Source organism: Neltuma alba, unplaced genomic scaffold (genome assembly GCF_004799145.2).
Source record: "Neltuma alba isolate B1F8T4 unplaced genomic scaffold, ASM479914v2 tig00012163_pilon, whole genome shotgun sequence".
NCBI lineage: Eukaryota > Viridiplantae > Streptophyta > Magnoliopsida > Fabales > Fabaceae > Neltuma > Neltuma alba.
In genome coordinates this window covers 310,038-335,675 of record NW_021636710.1, presented here as the reverse complement: position 1 = coordinate 335,675, position 25,638 = coordinate 310,038, and the positions used below count along the sequence as shown (strand labels likewise).

Here is a 25,638-nt window from a genome sequence, read left to right as displayed (position 1 = left end):
TTTTAATATAAGAGTTAATTTGACTTTCAATTTGGTTTTAAATATAAGATTTAAATTTATTTTGCCTTTCTTATTTATTTATTTTTTTAAAGTAGTTTTTATAATAGTTGTATATGTTAAAGATTTTATTAAATAGTAGTTTTAAGTAATATATATAATTAGCAAAAGTATTTTAGAAAAGATAACACATATTTATTACAAATAATTAACTTAATTAGTTTTTTTAATTTATTCAGTAATTAATTAGTTTTTATATTCAGGACCGAGTAAGTGCATTAACTAAGTTGGCTGGTGAACAACTTAACCTCTCGCCAATGGTATAGGCTTTTAGGGGTGTTCAAAGCCGGCCCGTCCCGGTCGGCCCGTTCCGGTCCCGGTCTTATTGGGACGGGACGGATCCGTCCCGAAATTTTTCGGGACGGGACAAACCGGGACGGGACAAAAAAGGGACAGGCCCGTCCCGGTCCCTTTTTTAAAAAAAAAAATTAATTTTTTTAACTTTTTATATAATATCATTTTTTTCATATTTTTTTAAGATTTGAGACTATTGTATAAAACTATGGATATATTTATTTAGAGTTTTTATATTTGTTAATGATTTGAGATTATTGATGATTAGATTTTTTAGCAAGTTTTTATTGTGTTAAAAGCTTTTGTTTAGAGTTTTTAATAACTATTATATGTAATATTTTGAGCTTTTGTTTAAGAGTGCCCAAACAAATAAAAAAGATGTTTTTATAAGATTTAAGCTCAAAAAAATATAATTAAAAAAATCAGATTTTTTTAAAAAAATTAAAAAAAATTAAAAAAAAAATATTTCGGGACGTCCCGGTCCCGTCCCGGATCCGTCCCGTCCCGACTGGGACCGGGACAACCTCGGGACGGGCCGGGACATGGGACAGAAAATCTGTCCCATTACTGTTCATCGGGACGGAACCGGGACGGGCCTATCCCGGTCCCGATCCGTCCCGTGAACACCCCTATAGGCTTTCCAATCCATTTCATCTCTGGCCTTTTTTTTTTCTTCAAATGAGTACTATAAATGTCTCATGAGCTAAGGATGAGAGAAGAAAATGCATAAAATTGAAGTCCTCAGCTGTCTGATATCTTCCTAATCTGCGAGGCGTGTTGCCTCATAAATAATAACAACGATAAAGCAGAAAATTCTGACTCTCTTGAAAAGCTGAATAAACGAGTTTCAGTGAAAAACTGCTTCCATCAATCCTCTCTCTTTCCTTTTTCTACCCTCCGCATCATCTTGCCTAGGCGATTCCTGGAGGTGTGAACTGCAATGCACTATGGATTCAGAGCAGGGCCATCTTCAAGACGATGTGCAACTGTAAATGCATCATATGTGGCATGCCATCCATCTCAACAAAAATATAAAAAGGAACAAGCAATAGCTTTATGGCTTCCCCTGAATATTAATAATCGTGAAGTATGAACCAAAATCCAAACACAATCACGAGACCATATATTCAATGGCATTTCACTCTCATGAGAAGCAACAGATAATGCCCTTTTCAACCCATTAGGACCGCCTTGATCAGTTCCTTCACCAGATCCTGAATTGGCATTCTTAGGGACATTGGGGAAATTCCCTCCCCCACAACCAGCCCCACCAGTTCCAAGTCTAAACCCAAATGTACGTGACAAGATTCGGTATAAGAATGTGAATGTCCAAAACACCCATGGAAGGCAAACCAATGCGACCCCTGCAATGGCTAACGAGGATGAGTTCTCTGATTCAGGGAGGAGTAAGTACGATGCGAGGCAGGCCCCGCCAGCAAGCTGGCAGGTTAACAAAATACAAGCGATAATGTATATAGAGTTGGGCCCAGAACTGGGATTCGATGCAGGCATCTGTATAAAGATGAACGAGAAACGTCAAATTTCTTTTTCATCGTCCATTCTTTTAATCATTCATTGGGGATTATAAATTTCGATGTTAAGGCTAATTAAGAGGAAGGTACTTCCACGAGGGATCAGAGGCGGATTTTCATGTTCATTCACTGGGGGGCTAGAAATTTTGAGGTTAAGGCTAAGAAGGTTCCTCCATGACCAAACAAAAGTCGACTTTCGTGTTCATTGATTGGGGGTTAGAAATTTTGAGGGATAAGGCCAATTAAGAGAGGAAGGTTCTTGCACGACGGATGAGAGGAAGATTTTCTAGTGTTTTCCCCCGCGGCGCGTGTAGTCGCATGGAAGTCTGAGAATTGTTGGGATTCTCAAATGGCGGGCATGTTCAAAAGTCTCCGTACCTTAAACGTGGCCCGTGTTAAAATTACCGAGGGACAATTTTGTATCGTGAGGATTAAAATTAGAGTTTTCTCTCTGATGATAATGTACTTCAGGATTTTTTTTTTCTTTTCTGGGTATATAGTGTTTTTTTGGCCAAATTTTTGGTACACAGTTTAAGAACATTACAGAAACAATTTGAGCGCGAGTACAAACGAGTATATGTTTAGATAAGTCTGCGCATGCAAATTTTTTTGTCCCAATATCAATCACATATATAATTTTGAGTTATAGACTGTGTGGGTATATCAACCTGCCTTTGTGAAAAAACACGAATAAAAAAATCAGTACTTATTAGTCAAAGCCAAAAGTTTTAATACCACGACAAAAAAAAGTATTTTTTATATGGATAAACAAAATTAAGTTTTCTGAATCGCATCCTCACAAAAGAGACCATGTCTTGCTGTAGGCCTAGACAAGGCCCACAGTTGACCAAGAGTATCCTTGCAGATTGGGCCCTAAACGATCTAAAAAAGAGGCCCGAATCACATACATCGCCCGCGGGAAAACGAGGCGGGAGAGGGTAAATACCCCGGCAAAAACTGGCGGGAATCTCATTTCCCCCATGCTCTCAAGTCCCACCGTTGTACTGGCGCTTCTCTCTTCAAGCACCTGAAAGCAACCATGAATAACGGCAACCGAAAACGCCCACCGCCGCCGTCGCAACCCTCGCCGGCTAGCCAGCCTAAGAGCCAAGCATTCTCACAGGAAGAAGAGTTCTTCGATGAGGATGTCTTTCTGGACGAAACCCTTATCTCTGAAGACGAAGAGTCCCTCATCCTCCGCGACATTGAGCAACGCCAGGCTCTCGCTTCTCGCATTGCCAAATGGACCCGTCCGCACCTCTCTCCCGAGCATCTTTCGCAATCTTGCAGCATTAGTGAGTATTTGCAACCTCACAGCTTCTGAGAATTCCCTCGTGCTGAGTTCCTAGGGTTTGGTTTTGTCTTGGTGGAGTTTGATCGTCTCTTCTTTTCGGATTTTAGTTTTTCAGCAGCTGGACATTGATTATGTTATCGGAGAGAGTCATAAAGAATTGCTGCCAAATTCGTCTGGACCAGCCGCCATTATTAGAATATTTGGAGTTACGAAGGAAGGTTAGCTCATTATCAAATTCTCTTCTGATTGAAAAATTTTTGTTCAGAGAATCGAATACAGGAGTTGGAGATTTATCTGTTCATACTCGACGGACTTCTGCTATTGTTTACAGTAAAGGAACTTGCATTGTTATATTTTTGCGCATTCGAGAATAAAACTAAAAGTTTAAGCGCCAAATCTAGACTTAGAAACCACACCTATTCTTATGGTATCATCTTAATTTTCATTATCTGTAGTTTTGAAGTCTATATAATGCGATCAATACCTCAAAATAAGGAATACTGGTTATTTCACATTTCTGCTCTGAAAAGCATTGTATACACAGTTTACGAGCAATATTTTTCAAAGCGACTTACCTGTGAAAGCTGTATGAAAACCTGTCAATCACATCTATCAGTAGAAGTGCGCCTATATATCATCCTTGAAAGTATGAACCATTTGTAGCTTCACTGTGTTCTCTATATCAACTCAGGTATTTTGGGGGGGAAAAGAAGCTTGGGCAAGCCACTCTGGCTTCAGAATTTAATTATTATACTCAACGAGTTTGTCCTTCAATTATGCTTCATGGAAATACATTCTTATGTTGGTTGTTTCTTAGGACGTAGCGTTTGCTGCAATGTTCATGGATTTGAGCCATATTTTTACATCGGCTGCCCTCCTGGAATGAGACCGGATGATATTTCTGGTTTTCATAAAATCCTTGAGGTACTTGGCCTATCACTTGAAGAGAAATATTATGCTCTGTTCATAAGTTGCCTTCATTTATATGCATGACTTGGATGCTACAGGGGAGGATGAAAGAGTCCAATAGAAACAGTAAAGTGCCACAATTTGTTCGTCGTATTGAAATGGTACAGAGAAAGAGTATTATGTACTATCAGCAGCAGAATTCCCAGCCATTTTTGAAAATTGTCGTTGCACTGCCAACGATGGTTGCCAGTTGTCGAGGTAAAGTTAGATATCATCAGTACTCCTTCCTTTTCTTTATATTTATTCTTTTAAGTTTACTGCACACAGATTAATAAATGCAATAAATGGGTAAAATTATGATATACTTCCCCGAACTTGCTTTATTGCTAATATTACTTTAATGCTTCTAAAAAAATTATTTTACTCTGAGGGTAAAACAGAAAAAATGATATTAAATGTTATTTTGGAATTAAGAAAGGACATGTAATATGAAACAAATTTTTCCCTTTAAAAGGACAAATATTTTGAAATGGAGGGAGTATTTATTATTCATCTTTCCAAAATTTGTCTGAGTCCATTGCATGCTATGATGGGTTATTGCCCAATGGATGCTTTATGCTTCATTATTAGTCCTGTTGGTCATAAATTTATGAAATAATGATTTTCATGGAATAACTGTGGTCTGCATAACAGAACAAGTGTGGTATTAGTTTCTTCCATATATACACTCATGCTTTGGTTTATGTGTTTTTTCATTGTCATATTTCTGTACAGCAGTCTCTTTGTAAGTTTATTTGTTTATTATGGAAATTTAAAAATTTTGGCAGGTATTCTTGACAGAGGCATTCAGATTGATGGCCTTGGCATGAAGAGCTTTATGACTTATGAAAGCAATGTTCTGTTCGCCCTTCGTTTCATGATTGATTGCAATATAGTTGGTGGAAATTGGATTGAAGTACCTGCTGGAAAATACAAGAAGACAGCAAAGAACTTGTCTTACTGCCAATTAGAGTTTGACTGCCTGTATCCTTATTCACGAGGTGCTATTATTTGTTTTTCCCTTCAAAGAGCACTGGCATATTTTGTGTATGAAACTTCTGGTGTGTCCCCTGGTCCCTTAACAATGTTCCAGGTATTCAGAGTTGATTAGCCATGCACCAGAAGGGGATTTTTCAAAGATGGCTCCATTTCGCATATTGAGTTTTGATATTGAGTGTGCTGGTCGCAAAGGTCATTTTCCTGAACCTACCCATGATCCTGTTATCCAGGTCCATCTCCCACTCCAAAATAAATATAGTTTCTATAAGTTTATTGTTCCTGAATTGATGTCCTGTTGTCTTCTTTTAGATTGCCAACTTGGTCACATTGCAAGGAGAAGATCAACCATTTATTCGTAATGTCATGACTCTTAAATCATGTTCGCCTATAGTTGGCGCTGATGTGATGTCATTTGATACTGAAAGAGAAGTCCTGCTAGCATGGAGGGTATTATTTTTGTATTTATATATTTTATTTTATACACGAGGAGGATTTGAACTTTGAACAGTATTTTGGCTCTATCTTACCTTTGCCACCTCAGTTAACCTCTTATTTTGTTTAATTTTTTATTTTATCAAAATTGATGCTTAGAATATGAATACCAATCGCAATTATACTCCTAAACTTGATTGAACATTGTCAGAAACACATGTTGGTTGTGTTGTCTTGATCCATATTCTTACTTTTGCCTGCAGCGAATCACTGAGATATGCTAATTTATTAATAGAGACTTGTATGGCATATGATATGGTACAATGTTCAATAACTCTTTGAACTCTATCAGTGGGTTATAATGTTCAATAACTCTTTGAACTCTATCAGTGGGTTATGTTGCAAAATACCGTTTTTTTGTCTTTAAGTTGTATATAAGGAGTCTAATTGATATCTTGCAATTGTTGAGTTTATTCCTTTCTTTTATTGCATACTTATTATCTCGTATTATTATTTTCTTTTTCAGGATTTTATCCGTGAAGTGGACCCTGATATTATAATTGGATATAACATTTGCAAATTTGACCTGCCATATCTTATTGAGGTGATTGACTTGCTTGCCCGCAGATTTTTATAAGGCATTAAGGGTTGTTAGCGGGAATATTCAGTGCATTTAATTATGCTCCAGTTTTGTTAAAATATAATTTTTTTTCTTCTTTTTTATTTTTCATTCAGAGAGCTGATGTCCTGAAAATAGCAGAATTTCCAATTCTTGGACGCATCAGGAACAGTAGAGTTCGAGTAAAAGATACAACTTTTTCATCAAGGTAAAGAGATCTAAACATCTGTTATCAAGTTGTTGCCGATATTTATTTATTATGTTTCTTTTTGACTAATAAAGTTATTGTTGCAAATGTATTTGATGCTGTGACTAGAGGTTTTTCTCCAGTCATGCTTCTATGATGTAAAATAATTACTCACTTTGAATATTGTTGAGGGGCAGTGAGTATAATGTATCTTGTTTTTAACTGCTGGTGTATGCAAATGTAGTGCTGCTGCTTTAATCCTGTTTCCCGCTTTTTTATGAAAGCACTTGCATTTCTGCTATTGTGGTTGGTGAACCAAATAATTATTATTACGTAAACTTCAATGTAGGTATGGACTTTATTGCAGAAGTGAGTATAGCTTAACGTAACTGTAGGAAGTACTTGCATCTCTTCTGTTTATTTCATATTGATTATATACTTTGGACTCACTTTTGTGTATACTTTTTAAATTTTTTTTTTTGGTTGGGTCTTATTTTATATAGCTTTTCAATCACTCTGGGTATTTTTCTTGGTGATACTTGATGTTGTAGACAGCTTGGGACTAGGGAAAGCAAAGAGGTTACAATAGAAGGGAGAGTTCAGTTTGACTTGCTCCAGGTTCTGCTAATACAATGTTTTCTTTTTTGTCTTTTTACTTGGTTTATCCAACTCATCGACAAATAAGTTTATGGATTATCTATTTATATACAGGCTATGCAGCGTGATTACAAACTAAGTTCTTATTCATTGAATTCTGTTTCAGCACACTTCCTCTCAGAGCAGGTGAGATTCTTTTGACCCCATATCAATTAATATTTGGTTTTTCTTTAGTTTATATTGAATAATTTATTTAATTTAAAAGACTTTGTTGATTTTACTGATGGAAGCTGCTAACAAATTGAAAGTAGAGTGCCAACTTTTGTGCCATAGGTACCAAAGTGAAATGGGCTCAAATCATAATGCACTAAACCATATTTTATGCATCTTTTCTTGTTCACAGATTAAGTTTCAGATTTTAGTACATAAGGTATTGATGTGGTGTTTGCCTAATGCGGTAGCTTGTAAAGCTTTTGTCTCTAATTTTACTTTGGTTTATTGCTTGTGATATAATCTGATGTGGCAGTGAAGACATGGTTTAGGGAGTTGTTATTGAAGGTGTTATTTTATCTTTTCTGTGGTATATTATTTCTTGTTGTGATATTGTATGTTGATGTATTTTTCTTCGTCTTAAGCTTTTCTCTGTCCCTGTTAATGAAATATGTAGATTATCTTCATTTTCTACTCCCAAGTGCCTTCCTTTCCTGGATATCTCATTTCCTTAAAAAATTTTGTATGTAATTTGTTGACTTACGTCATTGCGTATTCATAAACTGCAGAAAGAGGATGTTCACCATTCAATTATATCCGATCTTCAGAATGGAAATGCAGATACTAGGAGACGCCTTGCTGTGTATTGTTTGAAGGTCCGTATGTTGGTTCCAATCTAAGTATCCTGATTGGTCTTGCCTCTTCTGCTGTTTTTCTTTTTAATGCTAATAATCCACTTATTTATTTAATAGCTCTTCATCTGTCCCCCGTGACTCTTCTATCTCTGACCCCATGATCTATCCACTTGCACCTATCATCATTACCGCCGTCATGCCTCCTTTGACACCATCACATTGTATTGTTTCTCATGCATTGATTGTGTACTACTACTTTTGTCATTGTGACGCCATGTTGTTGCTGCCACCAATGATGCTGCCACCGCTACTGCACATTCCTGCATATTATCCCCCCTGTTAAACCAAATTTGTGGGAAAAGGGTGTTGGCTTTGTGGAGAGACTCAAGCGTCTTGAAAGCTAGATCATTGCCATATTTATTGATATAATCCTTTGCAAACTGGAGTATCGCAGTTCTATTCCATAAATAATTCAAGGATTCTCAAGTTCCATCACTTATTCTAACGTATTATGGTTCTTTTACCTACAGAAACTATGTAAACCCAATATTATTTAGCAAACCCTACTGAATATCTGAATCCTTAATGGGTTATTTTATACATGTTTTTGGTATTTTGCGATAACGCATGCAAAGGACAATAGAAATTAAATTGAACAAAAAAACTGACGAGACTAATTCTTATATTGCTCTTTGATTGCAGGATGCATATCTCCCTCAACGATTGTTAGATAAATTGATGTTTATTTACAATTATGTGGAGATGGCTCGCGTAACTGGCGTTCCAATTTCTTTTTTACTTTCTAGAGGGCAAAGCATTAAGGTCATCCCCCCCCCCCCGGGGTTAATTTTGGGAAATATGAAGAGTGATCACAGGTTTGATTTGGAAAAGCAATTGCTTTTTTTCCTTACCTTTCAGGTGCTGTCTCAACTTCTTAGGAAGGCAAAACAGAAGAACTTGGTTATTCCTAAAGCTAAACAGGCTGGGTCAGACCAAGGAACATATGAAGGTGCCACTGTAAGTTCATTTCTCTTGAAGTATCAGTTTGCAGATATTCATAAACTCTACTTGTCATCCATGCATATGCATGCATGAAAGGTTATCTTTGACTTAAATGAGAATGTGCATGCTGTATTATTATCCCAATGGTGGATTTTTGTTTCTTACATTTTGAGAATTTAGAGTGCTGAAGATTAGATGTTATGTAGTCAGGCTATTGGGGCCAATCGCGAGGGATGGCATTTGAGTCCCGCATTAAAAGTATTGGATTCTGGTGTGAGGTTTATAAGGACCTTGAACTTTACAATCACATAAGCTAGCTTTTGGGGGGTGTTTTCCGCAAGAGTTCGTATCAGACACATGGCTGTAAAGGAACATTATAGTTTATTCAAAATCTTGTATCTGTCTTGATCTTGAGTTAGAGTTATTACTGAGTTGTCCCTCTTATATTTCATGAGACTATATGATCTGTTCATGTCTAACTTACATTTCATAGCTGTAAAGCCACTTTCCTTGTGAGTCTTGTCTTTAAGTTTAAACACTATTTGCATTTGATGTCTTAGTTGCCCCATTGTTGCCTATCAGTTACAAGGATATACTTGGTTTTGAATCTTCAACACTGGCAGGTATTGGAAGCAAGAGCTGGATTCTATGAAAAGCCAATTGCTACTTTAGATTTTGCATCCTTGTATCCATCTATTATGATGGCATATAATCTATGCTACTGCTCTCTGGTAAATTTTGCCCGTCTCTAGTTGCTAGCACAGACATACGAGTTATGTTTTGTTTTTTCTTAAATCTAATTTTAGTCATTCACTTGATTTAATTTCTATTTGTCCTATGATGAGGGCGAATATTTATGTTCACTATTCTTATTGAAAGGTGACCCCGGAAGATGTTCGCAAGCTCAACCTGCCTCCAGAGTCTGTGAACAAAACTCCATCTGGTGAAACGTTTGTTAAATCAAATTTACAGAAGGTCAGCCGGTTGTAAACTGTAATTGATAAAACTAGTTCTCTTCCTCCGAGATCAAAAAGTGATTAATTTTAGAAGTATTTATGTTTAATATGATGTTAATGTGCTGACATGATGGCATTTGTTTCTGCTTACCTTAGGGAATACTTCCTGAAATTCTTGAAGAGTTATTAGCAGCCCGTCGAAGGGCAAAAGCAGATTTGAAGGTATCCTTTCTGATTTCATTTTGATTACTGATGGTGGATTCATAGCTCTGCTGTTGAGCTGTAGTGTTATATTAGTTTATACTTTATTATATTGGATTCTGCATGTTATTTCTGCTTGTAAATGATCTCGCTTATATCTACTTTAGGCGGCAAAAGATCCTCTTGAGAAGGCTGTGCTGGATGGTCGACAGCTGGCTCTAAAGGTAACCTGTGCATATTGGGGGTTTCTTCTTTGTCTTCTAAACCATGAGTGATAATTTAGTTCTCTCATGCAATACTAAGAATGATTATGTTTTTTAACTCTATGTTGTCTTCCTTTTCAGGTCAGTGCTAATTCTGTATATGGGTTTACAGGGGCTACTGTTGGTCAGTTACCTTGCATAGAGATATCTTCAAGTGTGACAAGCTATGGTATGTATGCCTATTAATTTAAGATGCCTTGCTGTGTGAAAGTTATCATTGTATTTTGATGATCGCATAAATTTGATGCCCTATAAAGGTCGGCAAATGATTGAGCACACACAAAAGCTTGTGGAAGACAAATTTACAACACTCAATGGTTATGAGAACAATGCTGAGGTATGACATCAAGAAATTTATTTGCGTTGCATCTCATAACACACCATACAAGCTTGATTGGTTACATATATTCTCTTGAAGTTGGTTCTTTATTTTACTGGCTTAGGATTTGTCTATATTACTCATCTTTAAATGCGATTTATGCCATTAGGTCATATATGGGGACACTGATTCAGTCATGGTACAATTTGGTGTTTCCTCTGTAGAAGAGGCTATGAAATTAGGGAGAGAGGCGGCTGAATATATAAGTGAAACTTTCATTAAAGTAAGTTTTCTGCTCTTTTATGAAGTAAAATTTTGGAACTATTTCTAAATTTTTCTTTTGTTTCTTGTCTTTTTTTGACAGTTTAAGCGGATCTATTTATTATCTTGAAAAGTTCAATTTGCGCTCTTTGGAATCACTTTCTTTGTTTATTAATGAACCTTCTTTGAATTTTCTAGACAATGATTGCCTAAGTATCAATTCTGAACGTCTCTGTTCTTTTTTTTTTTGGAATGAAAAGAGAGATGTATTACTACCCAAAAACAAGGCTTACATCAAGGTCCTAGAATATCTCTACTGTTCCTTTCATCATCCACCTCCCCTCTAAGGAGGTGGATAATTAAAGGTACAAAAAGTATAAATTAAATTATGAGCTAGTTTTGCTAGTCTGTCAGCATCTCTATTTAAATCTCTGTACATTAAAGTTAAAATCACAATCCCTAGCGATGAGCAATCTGATAGTCCCTCTAGTGTTAAATGTAAGAGCTAGTTAACTAATTCATATTAATTAAGAAAACTAGGTAAGTTAGTTATTTATAAAAATGTGTGCTAGTTTTCCTAAAATATCCCTTCTTTTAATCATTTATATTGAAGTATTATCAATATAGCTCATACATCATATTAGTTAGTTATTTATAAAAATGCATGCTAGTTTTCCTAAAATGTCCCTTTTTTTAATCATTTATATTGAAGTATTATCAATATAGCTCATACGTCATATTTTTCTCCAACTATAAGGGTAGTTGGGAAAAATAATAAATATGAGAGACCAAGGATATTGAGATCTTATATTTAGAACCAAAGCAAACTCCCAGCTTGCTCTTACATTTAGTACCAAATGGAGTATCTTCTATGAAATTCTAGCATGGGGGCCTTCAATAGCATCTCTTGTCATTAGATTAATAGGTTGGATACAGTCTGAGAATCTCTCGCAATTCTGTAATAGCTGGTGGTGCGTCCTCTATCCATTCACCCTTGTGATTCTGAATCACACCACCCCCCCCCCCGGGGGCACTAAAGCCATTTCACAGAACCACCGAACATCTCATTTTTAGTGCAATATTGCAATGAAGATGAGCCCTTAGTCTGGTATTTTATGCGTATAAAAATAAAGACATAGCGGTTCATGATATTGTGTCAAAAGTTCGTAATTATAGGTGTTGAAGTGGTATTGATCTTGGTCTATTGCAGTCTTGAATTTTCAGTCTTCACAGTTTTTAAGCACAACTTTGCAAAAATATATACACAGCAAAACTTTAGATTGCTTGAGACTTGGTTCTTGGGTGAAAATATTTAAAATCAATTGCTTTATCCGTTGCTTACCTCACTTTCTACTCACCTGCTTGTAATTTTGTTGTGAAGCCTATCAAACTAGAGTTTGAGAAGGTTTACTATCCATATCTTCTAATTAGCAAGAAGAGATACGCTGGTTTATTTTGGACAAAACCGGACAAATTTGATAAGATGGACACTAAAGGTAAATATTGAACTTTATTAGGACGCTCCTGTCACTTTTTCAGATGCCTTCTTACTCTTACCATACTTTTACCCAATTAACAGGGATTGAGACAGTTCGAAGAGATAATTGTTTATTGGTAAAGAACCTGGTCAATGACTGCCTTCACAAAATTCTGATTGACAGGGACATCCCTGGGGCAGTCCAGCATGTAAAGAATGCAATTTCAGATCTACTTATGAATCGTATGGATTTGTCACTTCTGGTCATTACAAAGGTGGGGTGTCTTTTGGGTGATTGCTAAATGGTGTTGAACGTGCCTTTCCATATGGGTTTTTTCATTCGCGAAAAGTTCAAATATGCCATTTGAGTGTCATACAAGTATAATCATAAATGTCTTGAACTTGCAACATGGGGTTTGTCTTACAGGGTTTGACCAAGACAGGAGATGATTATGAAGTGAAAGCAGCTCACGTTGAACTTGCTGAAAGGATGCGCAAGGTTAGCTGTGATAATTGAATGCACTGTTTGTTGCATTTCTTTTCTTTTTGTTTGCCCCCTTAAAGTCGAAGCATTCTAGTCTTGTAATTTGATGAAAAAAATGTGATAGCATGAGTCATATGCACTATGTGTCATAAATGAAAGCAAATCATGATCAATTATTTATTCTATATGGTTGCCGTTGTATGTTCTCATTTCTCAGATCTTACTGGATATTTTTCAAATACTGGATAAACTTATTTTGAGGCATGCTTTCTTTATTAAGGCAAAAATATTGATATCAATCATTTAGGCATGTTGAGATTGTGATGGTTTTGTTTTCTGGGCTATAAATGTTTCTGCTTGATTTTAATTTTTGACAGCGAGATGCTGCCACTGCTCCAAATGTTGGTGATAGAGTACCTTATGTCATAATTAAAGCTGCAAAAGGTGCCAAGGTAATATATTATTCCCCCCTCTCCTCCTTTCTCTATCTCGCATTTTCCTATGTTTATGAAGCTGTACTTTAACTACTAATATAAGAACTTCAGGCTTATGAAAGGTCAGAGGATCCAATCTATGTGCTAGAGAACAACATACCAATAGACCCTCAGTACTATCTTGAGAATCAAATTAGCAAGGTTGGTTCTGCTATTTCAGAGTTCCTCTGAATTTATTTTCATGTTCCTGAGCAAATTGTTCGTGTTGCAGCCAATTCTAAGGATTTTTGAGCCGATTTTGAAGAATGCTAGCAAGGAACTTCTCCATGGAAGCCACACAAGATCTATTTCTATTTCTACGCCGTCAAACAGTGGCATAATGAAATTTGCTAAGAAACAGCTTACTTGCATCGGTTGCAAAGCTTTACTTAGGTATCTTTTTGTGTTTTAAAAATGTCAGCTTGTCGCATTTTACTTCTTTTTTCCCCTTTTTGATTTTTCAAATATTGCTGATTTTTGTGTGTAACTGCTAAGAATTACATTTTGCATGCTCATGATATTCATTTATTTTTTCCCTCGGGGGCTGCATGTCTGAAGGGTTCCAATGAATTTGTATGTCACATTTTACAGCACTATTTTTTGGACTAGCTATGAAATCTAAATATTACTTTGGTATGCTGGGTTAGCAATGGGGATCGCACCCTCTGCTCGCATTGCAAGGGAAGGGAAGCTGAGCTGTACTGCAAAACAGTTGCTCAGGGTAGGTGCCAATTTCAAATCCCTTGTGTCCAATTTCAAAGCGTTTTGTAGCTCTGCATGGTTCAAGCTGAATGTTATTGGACAAATTGAATGGTGTGGCTGCAGTTTCTGACCTAGAGACGCTTTTTGGGAAGCTTTGGACACAGTGTCAAGAATGCCAAGGTTCCCTTCATCAGGATGTTCTCTGCACGAGGTAACGGTTTATGCATCTGTTAGTTTAAATCCCCTTCACGGATAAGCTTGGTTGGCATGGGTTGACATAGTTGCAAATGTTTGGTTTTAGAGGAATCAGATTCGACTTTGAGAAGCATTCGCATACTCGAGATTTGATATTAGTTACTTTTCCCCATTCCCTTGGTGGTTCTTTCCACTTTGTCGCAACAGTCATTAAATTTTGTGGTTCCTTGGTTACTTCGAACTCATTTGACATTTCTTTCCTTCTGTAACATAGATTCTATAATAAAATCTGCGGCATTTCCTCATTACCCCAATAACTAATACTGTGATGTTATTTTCAGTCGAGATTGCCCAATTTTTTATAGAAGGAAAAAGGCACAGAAAGATATGGCCGAAGCGAAGTTGCAATTGGACCGGTGGAGCTTCTAGGATTCTATCCAGGTCTGAATTTACTATTATTATTGTTACATTGAATTTATGGTGCATATTCATTTGGGAGAATCCTTTTTATAAAAAAAACTTGAAATTACTAAATCTCAAATAAAAAATTGCAACAAAAACTTGTTATTTATAAGTTCAGTATCTCCCTACATTATCTGCATGTAGACATTGTTGTCCTTATGGTCTAGTCACCGGGTCTTCATTGACATGTCATTTATGATCTAAAATTCATATAATTATCTTAGTTTGATTAGAGAATGTAATAATATGGAAAAAAATTGTAAATAAATTGATGTTTTAAAGTACGACGCAACTTTTATGTTTTTTGAGATTAGATCGCATGAACGCACGTGTACCCTTATCTGCTTTAAAGCCGCTGATCCTCTTGCCAAAATTAATCACCAGCTGTTCAGGGTTTGATTTTGTGGATCTTGCCACCTGACGGTTCTTGAGACTAGAGTGGAAGGGGAAAAATTCGCCCAATGCCATCGCAGGCCTGGTTAGGCTTCTAGCCCCTGCCCCCCAAAAACATTTTGGATCATCTCCCCTGACTCGTTGGGTTTAATGTGTATATAAATGTATTTTTTTTTTTGGTAAAACATATATAAATGTATGTGGACAATTAATTGTACATTTATTTTCGTCGACATTATTTTACTTTTAAGGTTTAGATGGATATATTTGGATTTAGATTTTAGGTTTAAATTTTCATATTTAAAATCTCGTTTAAAATTCTTGTTTTTAAAAACCTTTGGATAGTATAAAAAATTAGGGTTAATAAGATGTTAGGGCTTTATACTTTGCTCTTATTTTGATTTTGATTGCTATTAGACCTCTCTAAGCTATTAGCGTTTTAGATGGAAAGAAATTTAAAGAACTAAAGTTTGAAATTGAGGAGCTAAAATGAAAATAAAAAAATTATAAATACCAAACATTGTGTTAAACATAAAAAATTAACACTAAAGAGTGAGTTGTACTGCATGTGATGTTCTTGTTTGGGTAATACTTAAAAGATGGTTAATATTTGAACTAATTATCTAAAGCAATTATAATAAAAATTTGCTTGATCCAAATTCAAAAAATTTTGATTTAGATCTAAATTCAAATTCAAGTTCCCACTAATGCAAACACCAGTTTTTGTGAAATTTGAACATAGATTGTCTAATTTATGCCCGGACAAGTTTTATGGAAAAAATTATCTTTAGAAAACTGAGTATATGAAAAATTTTTAAAAATTCAAATTTACAAGTCAAATTTGCGCAATTTAATAATTTACGAGACATTTTTAAATTTACAAGTCAAATTGTATCATCTACAAGTCAAACTTACAACATTTATTTTAAAAAAATTTTAATTTTATTCCCAAGGCATGCAAGACTGGATTATTTAGGTGCGGATATTTAAAATAAATTCGATCTCCACTTTCTCATCTTGAACTAAACGTGAGAAAGTGAAAAAGGATGGATAAATCACATCTTATAAATGACGTAACTTGTTATCAATTTTATATTTTGCGCTGATAATATAATACAATTACGTATAAATTTTGAAGAGCACGAAGATTTTACCTCAATGTCGCTGTACGGCTGACTGAAGAAGTGCAATGTCACTAATACCAAATACTGTAACAGGAATAAAAATAATTAACCAATTCAAGTGTACAGCCTTAGGCGGGTGGTGATTTGCTCCCGACACATCGGACACGAGGACAAGGTCGCACCGCACTCCTTGCAAGTCTAGTTTTGGAAACAACGGGCATACATATTAGAGATGTTAACATGCAAACCAGAATCATTAAGAGACAATCATTTGTTTAACATGTGGCTTCAAAGTGGAATACATCTCATCTCCTCAGACCATAACTAGGCATAGTCTGTCGAGTATTTATTTTGAAGATTTTCAATCAAAATATTGCAGGTAAAAGGAAAAGGGGTCAATTAGTGTTACAGTTGTTTACCGATCGTTTCTATTTAAAAAGAACTTCATTAAAAAAAATTAAAATTACATTTAACTATCTAAGTAGAAATTTTTAGATGTTCATTCCAGGCAGATCACATGTTATGCGTTCGAGTTAATATGTTGCATGATCGTCTGACCAGGATTTAGGGATGATCATCTTGTTTATCATACTAGGAAATTTCACTAGGAGCAGAAAAAAGTTGAGTTCCCGCAAATTGGCCTAGCGCATTTAAACAAGAGTTAGAAGATTAAACAGACTCACCGTGTGACCACATCCAAATGCCAAGTCCTTCGGATTAGTTAGGCAGACAGGGCATACCTTGAACAGGAGAGGCGTTTATCAAGTCTCAATCATGTCATCTAAACAAGAACTAGAGCATGAGAAAGAAAAGCATGGAGGAAAAACATACTGATTCGACTGCAGGCGGAGCTGTGGGTTCAACTGATTCAAAGTTTGTCATGTTTGGAGCCGCCATTATTTCATTGTCATGATCTATCACTTCTTTGGGTGGAGGCCGGGGCTGTTTACGTCGATAACTTACAGATTGTTCACTGCAACACGAAAAATATGCTCAGTCGTCCTTAATTATACCTTTTTAGTTATTCATCAAAACTGTAATTATTGCCTTACTCGGCTGGTGGTAAATTTAGAGTAGCCCGGTACTGTATCGGAATTTCCATAAGAGCAGCAAGTGCAAATGCTGTTTCCTTCTTTGATGCCTCCTTGTTTTCAGACATGATCTTTGTGAAGTTCACAAACTGATGGATCAAAAGGAACAATTCGTTACTAACATTTCATTCATCACTTTATTTACTATTCCTCAAGTACTTCATGTAAGACCTGATTAACTAATTTAAGTAGATTAAGAATGTTGGTTAAATTAGTTAATATGATATGTTTTTTTCTAAAACATCCTAATCATCTTCCTTAATTTCCTCCCTTCCTCTCTTACTTGATTATTGTTGAGGAAATATCAATAGCGTTAATTTGAGAAAAAATTAATAAACATATGAAATAAGTCTAACTTATTAGACCAACATCAACTCTCAAACTAGGCCCGAAGAATATTAAATATGGTTTTCTAACTGGATGTGTTCTCTGAGGGAAACATCATGGAAGGATGAGGCATATCACCCCCTGAGCCTAGAAAGTACTTAATTAAGGAGAGGGCATGAGGTGGAAGCCTGAACACACTAAATTATAAGAATATTCTGAGTCTTCGGTGATGTTAAATAGGTGCTTGAGTTAAAAATGAATTAACGCAGAGTTACTTGATTCAATAAAGATGGACACGTCAAGCTTAATACAGAGTTTTTCTCACAATAACAGAGTCATGAGAAACACTTGTAATTTGCTAATGGTCATAGAACTATCAAGTACCTGGAAGTTGTCAAATAGGCGCTGGGTAATGTTATCATCAAAGTGCTGCATCTCATCCCATGGTCCGTCTCCAACTCCAACCAGAACAATTGAGAGAGGATAGTGACTGATAATCAGAAAAGCTCCACGTTAAAGAGAGCTAACATGAACAACATCAAATAAATAGCTACAAGGAAATTGCCTTACCTTGCAGCAACAATGGCATCAATAGTTGCCTGTTCTTGTGGACTGAGCTTTCGGTGTGATGCATCAGGACTTTTGGTAACCTATTAAGGACATTTCAGAAACAAGAGAATTAGGAAAAAGGACCATAAAAATTGTATCGTAAAGAAAGATGACTGGAACAGGTGAGTGAGTCAAAAAGAAAACCTGTCCATCAGCAATAATGACAAGCACGTGATATTGACCATTGCTTTTCTCCACGATGTCAACTGCTGCATCAATTACTGGGGCAAAAGATGTTGGACCTATGGATAAGGGAGAGGACTTTCATAATTAAGGTCTCATATCAGTGCCTTTATATATCTAGGGCCTCTACCTCTTAATGTCAATTTGACAAAGAATTCATCAAGAGAAACAATATACGTAATGCAGCCAGATAAGGCTCCGTCATAAATCAGATAATCAAAATCAATACAAAATATGAGAAGTATAATCTCAAACTCCGTGCAAATGCACAAGACTTGCTCCAGTAACGGGAAAAAAAGGAAGAAATACATGAGCTAGTCAGATCAATCGAGTCCCCATGCATATCAAACAAGGAAACTCCCTCAAAAAGAGCCATGAACTGCACCCTGCAAGGAGGATAACATAACAAGCCTATACCACCAAAGATGAGGAAGAAGAGATCTCTGGCTAAAGGTTATGGAATCAGTTCCGGCTAAATGTCTCAGTTAAGTAAAATAAGCATAATTCTGAAAGACCTTGCTCTTTTCTTTCACTCCTAAGAATCATATGGGCAGTGGTAACAAAGACTTCCAAATGAGGTAGATAGATTCAATCTTTCCAAACATCCAACTACCAGCCACGAAGCAACCTCTATATCCAAGAAGAAAGAGCTATTTGCTATGTGAATCTGATGAGATTAGGGGAAGGGAGTTGAGGCTTACAGAAAATTGCCAAATAAGGATTTAAGAGACGGGTGAAAAGTTAGGTATTACTAAAGATACTTACATGAGCTTTTCCAATTTCACGTTTAAACATACATGCAATATCAAGTTAGCATAGCTTCGCACAGGTTCTATTCTCTCAAATTTGGCCTTTGTTCCTAACTACAATCAGATATTGACAGACCTAGGTTCAGAGGATTTCCAGTTTTTGAACTCATAACTTGCTTTCAGGTAATATTGCAATTCTCTTTCCCTCCCTCAACAAGTATCCCCGCTTAATTAAATTGTATAAAAGCAGGAAGAAATGTATATTATAAAACAAACCTGACAACTTTAAGCATGGAACAATCTGCCTGTAGCGTGCAAGTGCTTCCTCAAAACCATCACAATAATGATCCCCAGGATAAAAGCTGAACACGTGCTGGTCATGTGTAGACGCTACAAAAGCAAATTAACTGAAATCAATGGAGGGGAAAATATCGCATCTTATTCCGCAAAATTAAAATTATGATCAGCTACTCACCATCACCAAATCCAAAACACGGTATGAGATTGTCTTCATCAAAAGAAGACAGAGTACGGCCAATGATAGAGATTGCTTGTTCATATGGATTGGGAGTGTTTCCAAGAGAATGAAGGCTTTTCCGGTTAAACGAGTACTTGCCTACAAATATCAAGGTGTGACTTCTCTGCATTCGTTGCAGGTAAATGGATGTACATTACTAAGCTCTTATTTAAAATGAATAACCTGTCCACTCATTGCTTTTGGTGAAGTCAATACCAAGTATCAAATTTGAAGACTCCAAACCAGCTTCTCTTAAAGCAGACACAACCTGAAATGAGTGTCATGTTCTTTAGTGGCAAGAAGGCTCAACAGAAATTATAATTAAAATGCTAAGTATATTCCCAAAAACATAAACTTATATAGTAGTGCACTGCCAGTAGTTTCTTTCATATCAAGCCGACCTAAGAGTGATACGATCAGTTATTTGACTGTATTTAAACCAAGATAAACTTCTCCATGTGGAGTCATCTCCTTTTATGATTCTCGAGTAAGTTAGAGTATCCTATTTAATACTAATAATTATAAATTTCAATGCCTATTACTAAGGCCATAATAATGTGTTCAACAAGCCCTGTAAGAATTTCCTAATGTACGATCAAGTCAAACTGGTTGATCCACAGATTTCTCATACATACATCATCAGAAGTTTCTAAGTAATACCAAATTGAAGACTGGTTATCTTCCTCACGTCAGTTAGCAAAAGTAATAGTAAAAACCTCATCTAATGAACTGAAATTATCAGCTATGTACGTGGGTTGCTTCTTATGTCGATAATTAGTGGTCGTTGAAATCCCAGTTTCCTCATAAGGAGTTTGTTGAAACTCGTAGCTAGTATTAACTGAACTCCCTGTCCCAGAAGAAGGAGTTCGTTGATACTCGTAGCCAGTATTCATTGAACTTCCAGGATATGACGGCGGCCCAGTGAAAAAATAATCCTGAGATTCTTCTTGTGACTCTGCATTACCCATAGCAAAAGCCTCGTTCAACCTGTATCAAAATATAAATAAATAAAATAGGTCGGAGAAAACTAAAACGAACTAAAAAAGGTGAATAAGACGATATAAGAATTCAATCGTGAGAATTGCCTCTTGCTAGAATAAATAAATTAAATTGGATACACTGAAGGAACAAGTTACAGGAAATTAACATTTCCGTGAGATCCGCTGGTATATTCTGAAAACATTCACGTTAGCTTAAACAGAAAATTCGGTGTCACGCATCTTTTCCATCAGCTTGTTTTTCAGAAGTGAACGAACTATTCTTCCTTTAAAATATTCAAAAGGAAGAGCCTAATTCAGATCAGAATTCTTCATGACGACTCATTTCTGCTCAGAGAAATCACATGTCGAACAATCAACTGATTTGTTTCAGAACTCGAATTGAAACGCGACATTTGTTTCAAGGGGAAAAAAATCTCTCAGCTAATTCCCAAAGCAGGCAGAACAAAGAAGCAGAAAAATATTGAGCTTGAGAAGTTTATAACAGGTCATCGGCTACGGTATATACACGTAGCTAACACTACTGGTTTGAACTCTCAACTCACGTACTTTTAAAAGTAAATTTAGTTTTATGTCTCGTGTTAGATTTTCGGAAAGATCCGAACAACTTTTCTGAATAAATTTTCCCCCAAAAATCCACGCGAAACACTCACACAAGTTGCTCAGGATATTCTAAATCACAACATCAAAACTTCATCGAGTTTACTCTGACGCCAGCTCAAACTCGAGATATCGTAAATCACCACTTCAACAGCACGATCGAAGCTAATGTAACGCCAAAATCACGTGTCGGCAATCCTTGCGGTGTGTCTGAGTTCGACTGAATCACTCTAAAGCCGATGAACGGCGACAGAGAGAGCAAGTTACCTGCGAAAATGGAAGAAGCAGCAATAACTGGAGAAAGCAGAAGGAAAGGTCAAAACGATTAAGGAGCTTCGGATTTTGTGAAGCTTTTTGTTGTTGAGTTGTTGCTTCCTTTTCGTTTGCCTCTGGATCTGGAAACAGATGACGCTGAGCTTCCGAGGCAGAGAGAGGGAGAACGGTCATAGCCATTTTTCTATGACCGGTAGCAATAATATTATAATAACTCGGTTAATTGACTTTTTTGAAGCGTGCACTCGTCGAACTCATTTATTTTGTGAATATACACACAGTTCCCATGCCGTCGTTGATTGGGTCGCAAAAGGCGCTTTATCCATTTTGCATTATTAAAGCTTTGCACACTTTCCCTCTATTTCTTTCCTGCTAAGAAATTTCCCCCTGCTAATGAATAATTATTGCCGAAATAAAATTTAAAAAAAACTAATTACGCTTTTTCTTCTTTTAATCTTGATTTAGTTGGTGAAATTCCACTTTTGATTTTCCAAGCAAGATTATTACGCAGAGCGCGCGAGCTTATCTTCCAGAGTCTTGGTCATCGAGACGAACTGTATCTGAACGTGCGAATCACGAAAGGCGAGAGTATGGACAGCTGTTTTTGATGAGCAAATGATTGAGTAGTATGATTAGGACGGAATCAAGCAAAGGATAGCGGAATATTGTGTTGAATTTTAAGTACGTAATAAGGGATTTAATATCATCTTGATAATGCTAGTTTTAACGCTACGTACAACAATATTCCCACTATACATAAACAAGTAATGGGATGGGGGGAAAATAACACTACTATTCTTTTTTATTGCAAAAAATAATACAATCCTTCTACGCAAAAATTTCCATCCAGAGAACACGGTATCGTATCAACGAAGACATGCAGAAATACGAAAATAATACAATGTAGCGAATCTGAGCTTACTTAGGGGCTATAACACTTTTGCTATAGGAGAATAAAAGGCATTATATTATCATAGAAAATACATGCCCTTTTTTTTTATAATCATCGTTAAGTAACAACTAAGTTTAATTTTTTTTTCAATTATTTGTTTACTGCAATAAAATTTCACTCGCATTGGTAGAGGAAGAGTACTACATAAGAATTTAAACTGTACTGAGAAAGAAAAATAATGCACTAAAACCACTAGTTAAAATATTGCTTAGCAAATTAGCGCATATTCTGAAGTGAGGTGAACCGTGAAGATCTCGAGCTTCCAGCCATCTAATCATTAAAAAAAAAAAAAAGATTTGTACGTATATAGAGAAATATATTGCTTACCATTGTTAGTCATACTTGCAAAAAATAATAAAAATATAATTCGAGTTGTGTCCAAGGACATTGTCTTTAAGAGTTATTCTGTCACAAAGGCTAGAATAAAAAGCAGCACTTCTCAGAATAAAATGAACCCTTCTTATGCAGAGTAAAGTGACAGAACAGTAAAAATTTAAAACTCAAGAAAAGAGAGAGAGGAAGAGAGCTCGGAGATAGAACTCGACACATACTGATCATGCACCACACATTGCCTTCTATAGGCAGATAGTATGTAACCATTGGACTGTCATAATAGTGATTAAGTATGGTTTTTTTTTTTTGATACGTCAGAAAACAAGGAAACTAGCTATTCTACGCCGAAGAGAAAATGTTAGACAGTGCATTCGGGCCCAGAATTTGGAGGCCAAAGCACCATTTAGGGCCTTCTTAGCAAGAGTATCTACATGGCCATAGTTCTTATGGTCCATATGTTGTATTTCCATGTGCCAGTCTCTGTTGATCATCTCTTTAATCTCAGTTATCAATGCCTAGTCTTGGTGCATGTCGTTGCTTTCTCCATAGATTAATTCTATTGCCTCTAGCAAGACCGTTCTCATGATTATCTCTCTGAAGTTTGCATCCCAGGCTCTCTTAAGACCCACCAAGCATCCCCCTAATTTCTGCTGCTAGGCTATCAGTAGCGTCTATTTTCATCATAAAGCCTTCCAGTGCTGTCATTCCTGTGCTTTTAATTACCCCTACATAAGCCGCGATGTTATGTCTGAAAGAGTACGCCCCATCAACCTCCACAGAAGTTTTGTCATCGGGAGGTATCTGGTTTTGCACTTTGTCACGCGTACCTTTAAGCTTGGTCGTTGCTGAAATCATGCTTCCCAAGATACTGCTAGCCTTTGAAACGATAGTGTCAAGCAAGATGGATGTTGCTAAATGGTAGCTTTCATTATGATTTCTCCAGATTAACCAGCATATAACAATGAATAATCCTTTCCAGTACTCACTGTTCTGTCCCACTTTCTCTGTCAAGTTCATATGTAACCACCCATGCATGCTCGTGTTGAAGAATCTGTTGCGGTAGGCTGGTTTTACAACTGTCTCCCAAAGGTTTCGGACTAGAGAGCAGTCTCAAACAGCATGTAGGTTGTCCTCCATCATCATGTTACACTTGTTGCAATTACTGTCCAAGTGTAAGCCATGTTTCCATTTAATTTTGTTGGTGAGTAATCTTTCATGAGCCATGAGCCAGCGAATGTTCTGCATCTCTGAGGGATTTTTAATTTCCAGATCTGGGACCAATGGCCATTAGGGGGAGCATTCTTGGTGTTTAGTGATCTGTAAGCTGATTTAATGGAGAAGTTACTGTGTTTCTCCCATCTCCATCAGACATGACTGTTTCCATCCTGGTCCTAGACTTGTTGTATGCCATCTTGTACATGTTGCCAAGTCTTTTTAATTCCTTGCCACGTGTTTGAGCCTTGCTTTCAGGTATTGATGGTTGGAATAGTGTTTGCACCGCAACCATATTTTCCCTGAAATTTTCTAGTTGCTAAGCCGCGACCGAATTATAAATTGATACTTCCCTGATGTGACTCGGTTGCGATGCAACGGTATGCCCAGGTATTTCCCGAGATCTGGGGTGGGAGTAAAACCCAAGTTCTCACTCAATTGTTCCACTCTTGTGTGATTGACATTTTTGGAGAAGAAGATTCTTGTTTTGCTTCTATTGATTTTCTATCCCGAAGCTTTGCAGAACTCTTCTAGGCAGCTCTTGATTGTCTCTACCTGGTTCATAGTTGCTTCTACAAAAATCAAAAGGTCATCAGCAAAAAATAGGTGAGAGATAGGGGGCTATTCTTACTCAGTTTTATGGGTCTCCATCTTCCTTCATCGACTTCCATCTGAATAAGGTGGGCAAGCTTTTCCATACAAATAACGAACAGGCAGGGAGAGATTAGATCTCCTTGTCTTAAGGCCCTTGAGGGGGAGAAAGTGTTAGCTTTGCTTCCTTCCCATAAGATTTGCATAGAGGGAGACGAGATACACTCGGCAATCACATTTTTAAGCATACTAGGCAGCTGAAGTGAATTAAGTATGGTTTTAATGACAATTAAAATGACAGTTTTTAAACATTTAATTAAAGTGAATTAAAAGTATTTAAACGCCACTAAATATGATTTATGAAAGAATAAAACCGATTAATTAAGACACATAAGTACTTCAACAGTCATCTCTAATAGTTAGTTCTAAAAACTCTTATTCTCAACCATTTTATTAACTCAAACTTACATTTTAATAAACACTAAAGTTTTCTCGAATAATATGGAACTTATACAGTAAAACTCTAACAACCTTTACTTAGGAGGTGTTTGGATAAAATCAAATCATGGGTTGGAGAATAGCTTCTGAAGAATAGATTCTGGGGAGAATAGATTTTATGAAAAAGTGATTCTGAGAAGTGAGAGTGTTTAGATAGTTGTTATCAGAAGCACTTTTTATATATACAAATTACTAAAAAAAACATAAGTTAATATGATAATTACATAAAAGATAGATTTTATGATATATTTTAATTTGAAGGAATAAAATTGTTAATAATATATTTTTTTATCAACATAATTAATAATACATAAGATAATATAATTAATAAATAATTAATATGTGTATATATATTTATAAGATATACGATTAAATATGTTTATAAAAAAATAATTGAAGAGTGTTAAAGTCATATTATTGTTGAGATCTACTCTCAGGCTCTCCCTTGTACTGTGTCTAAAACAATGAGAAAGAGATGAATAATTGGGAAGGGTACATCCGTCTGGGCCAAAAAAAATAACAAAGCACAGATCTCATAGGCTCTCTCTCCTTTTTTTTTCCAAAAGCAAAAAAATTTTGTTCTTACCAA

General features: G+C 36.2%; 3 protein-coding genes across 5 annotated transcripts; 1 reads left to right on the top strand and 2 right to left on the bottom strand.

Annotated features, from left to right (window-relative positions):
* Positions 1 to 1,296: 1,296 nt before the first annotated feature.
* LOC114723949 (uncharacterized) lies at positions 1,297 to 1,863 on the bottom strand. Its single transcript, XM_028910198.1, has 2 exons — positions 1,467 to 1,863; positions 1,297 to 1,370 (listed from the first exon to the last, which is right to left on the bottom strand). Exons 1-2 carry the CDS (start codon positions 1,861 to 1,863, stop codon positions 1,297 to 1,299), a joined length of 471 nt encoding a protein of 156 aa, XP_028766031.1.
* A 1,011-nt stretch (positions 1,864 to 2,874) lies between these two features.
* On the top strand, positions 2,875 to 15,268 carry LOC114723990 (DNA polymerase delta catalytic subunit). 2 transcript variants are annotated; one of them, XM_028910265.1, is made up of 31 exons: positions 2,875 to 3,178; positions 3,285 to 3,395; positions 3,995 to 4,101; positions 4,185 to 4,344; positions 4,914 to 5,109; positions 5,219 to 5,354; positions 5,434 to 5,571; positions 6,083 to 6,160; positions 6,292 to 6,383; positions 6,914 to 6,980; positions 7,074 to 7,145; positions 7,739 to 7,825; positions 8,507 to 8,626; positions 8,723 to 8,821; positions 9,430 to 9,537; positions 9,686 to 9,781; positions 9,919 to 9,984; positions 10,131 to 10,187; positions 10,308 to 10,395; positions 10,484 to 10,563; positions 10,715 to 10,828; positions 12,188 to 12,302; positions 12,386 to 12,558; positions 12,711 to 12,782; positions 13,145 to 13,219; positions 13,313 to 13,402; positions 13,473 to 13,633; positions 13,888 to 13,961; positions 14,066 to 14,153; positions 14,479 to 14,578; positions 14,984 to 15,268. In XM_028910265.1, exons 1-30 carry the CDS (start codon positions 2,923 to 2,925, stop codon positions 14,564 to 14,566), a joined length of 3,264 nt encoding a protein of 1,087 aa, XP_028766098.1. In that variant the 5' UTR covers positions 2,875 to 2,922; the 3' UTR covers positions 14,567 to 14,578; positions 14,984 to 15,268. The 2 variants fall into 2 exon arrangements, with proteins under 2 accessions (XP_028766098.1, XP_028766097.1); XM_028910264.1 differs by having other exon boundaries at positions 14,909 to 15,268.
* A 761-nt stretch (positions 15,269 to 16,029) lies between these two features.
* LOC114723977 (E3 ubiquitin-protein ligase RGLG3) lies at positions 16,030 to 21,627 on the bottom strand. 2 transcript variants are annotated; one of them, XM_028910243.1, is made up of 12 exons: positions 21,458 to 21,627; positions 20,309 to 20,579; positions 19,776 to 19,860; positions 19,551 to 19,691; positions 19,352 to 19,465; positions 18,288 to 18,385; positions 18,105 to 18,184; positions 17,919 to 18,024; positions 17,169 to 17,296; positions 16,948 to 17,089; positions 16,800 to 16,856; positions 16,030 to 16,314 (listed from the first exon to the last, which is right to left on the bottom strand). In XM_028910243.1, the coding sequence occupies exons 2-12, from the start codon at positions 20,558 to 20,560 to the stop codon at positions 16,231 to 16,233; spliced, it is 1,287 nt and encodes a 428-aa protein (XP_028766076.1). In that variant the 5' UTR covers positions 20,561 to 20,579; positions 21,458 to 21,627; the 3' UTR covers positions 16,030 to 16,230. The 2 variants fall into 2 exon arrangements, with proteins under 2 accessions (XP_028766076.1, XP_028766077.1); XM_028910244.1 differs by lacking the exon at positions 21,458 to 21,627 and adding an exon at positions 21,246 to 21,429.
* Positions 21,628 to 25,638: the final 4,011 nt, after the last annotated feature.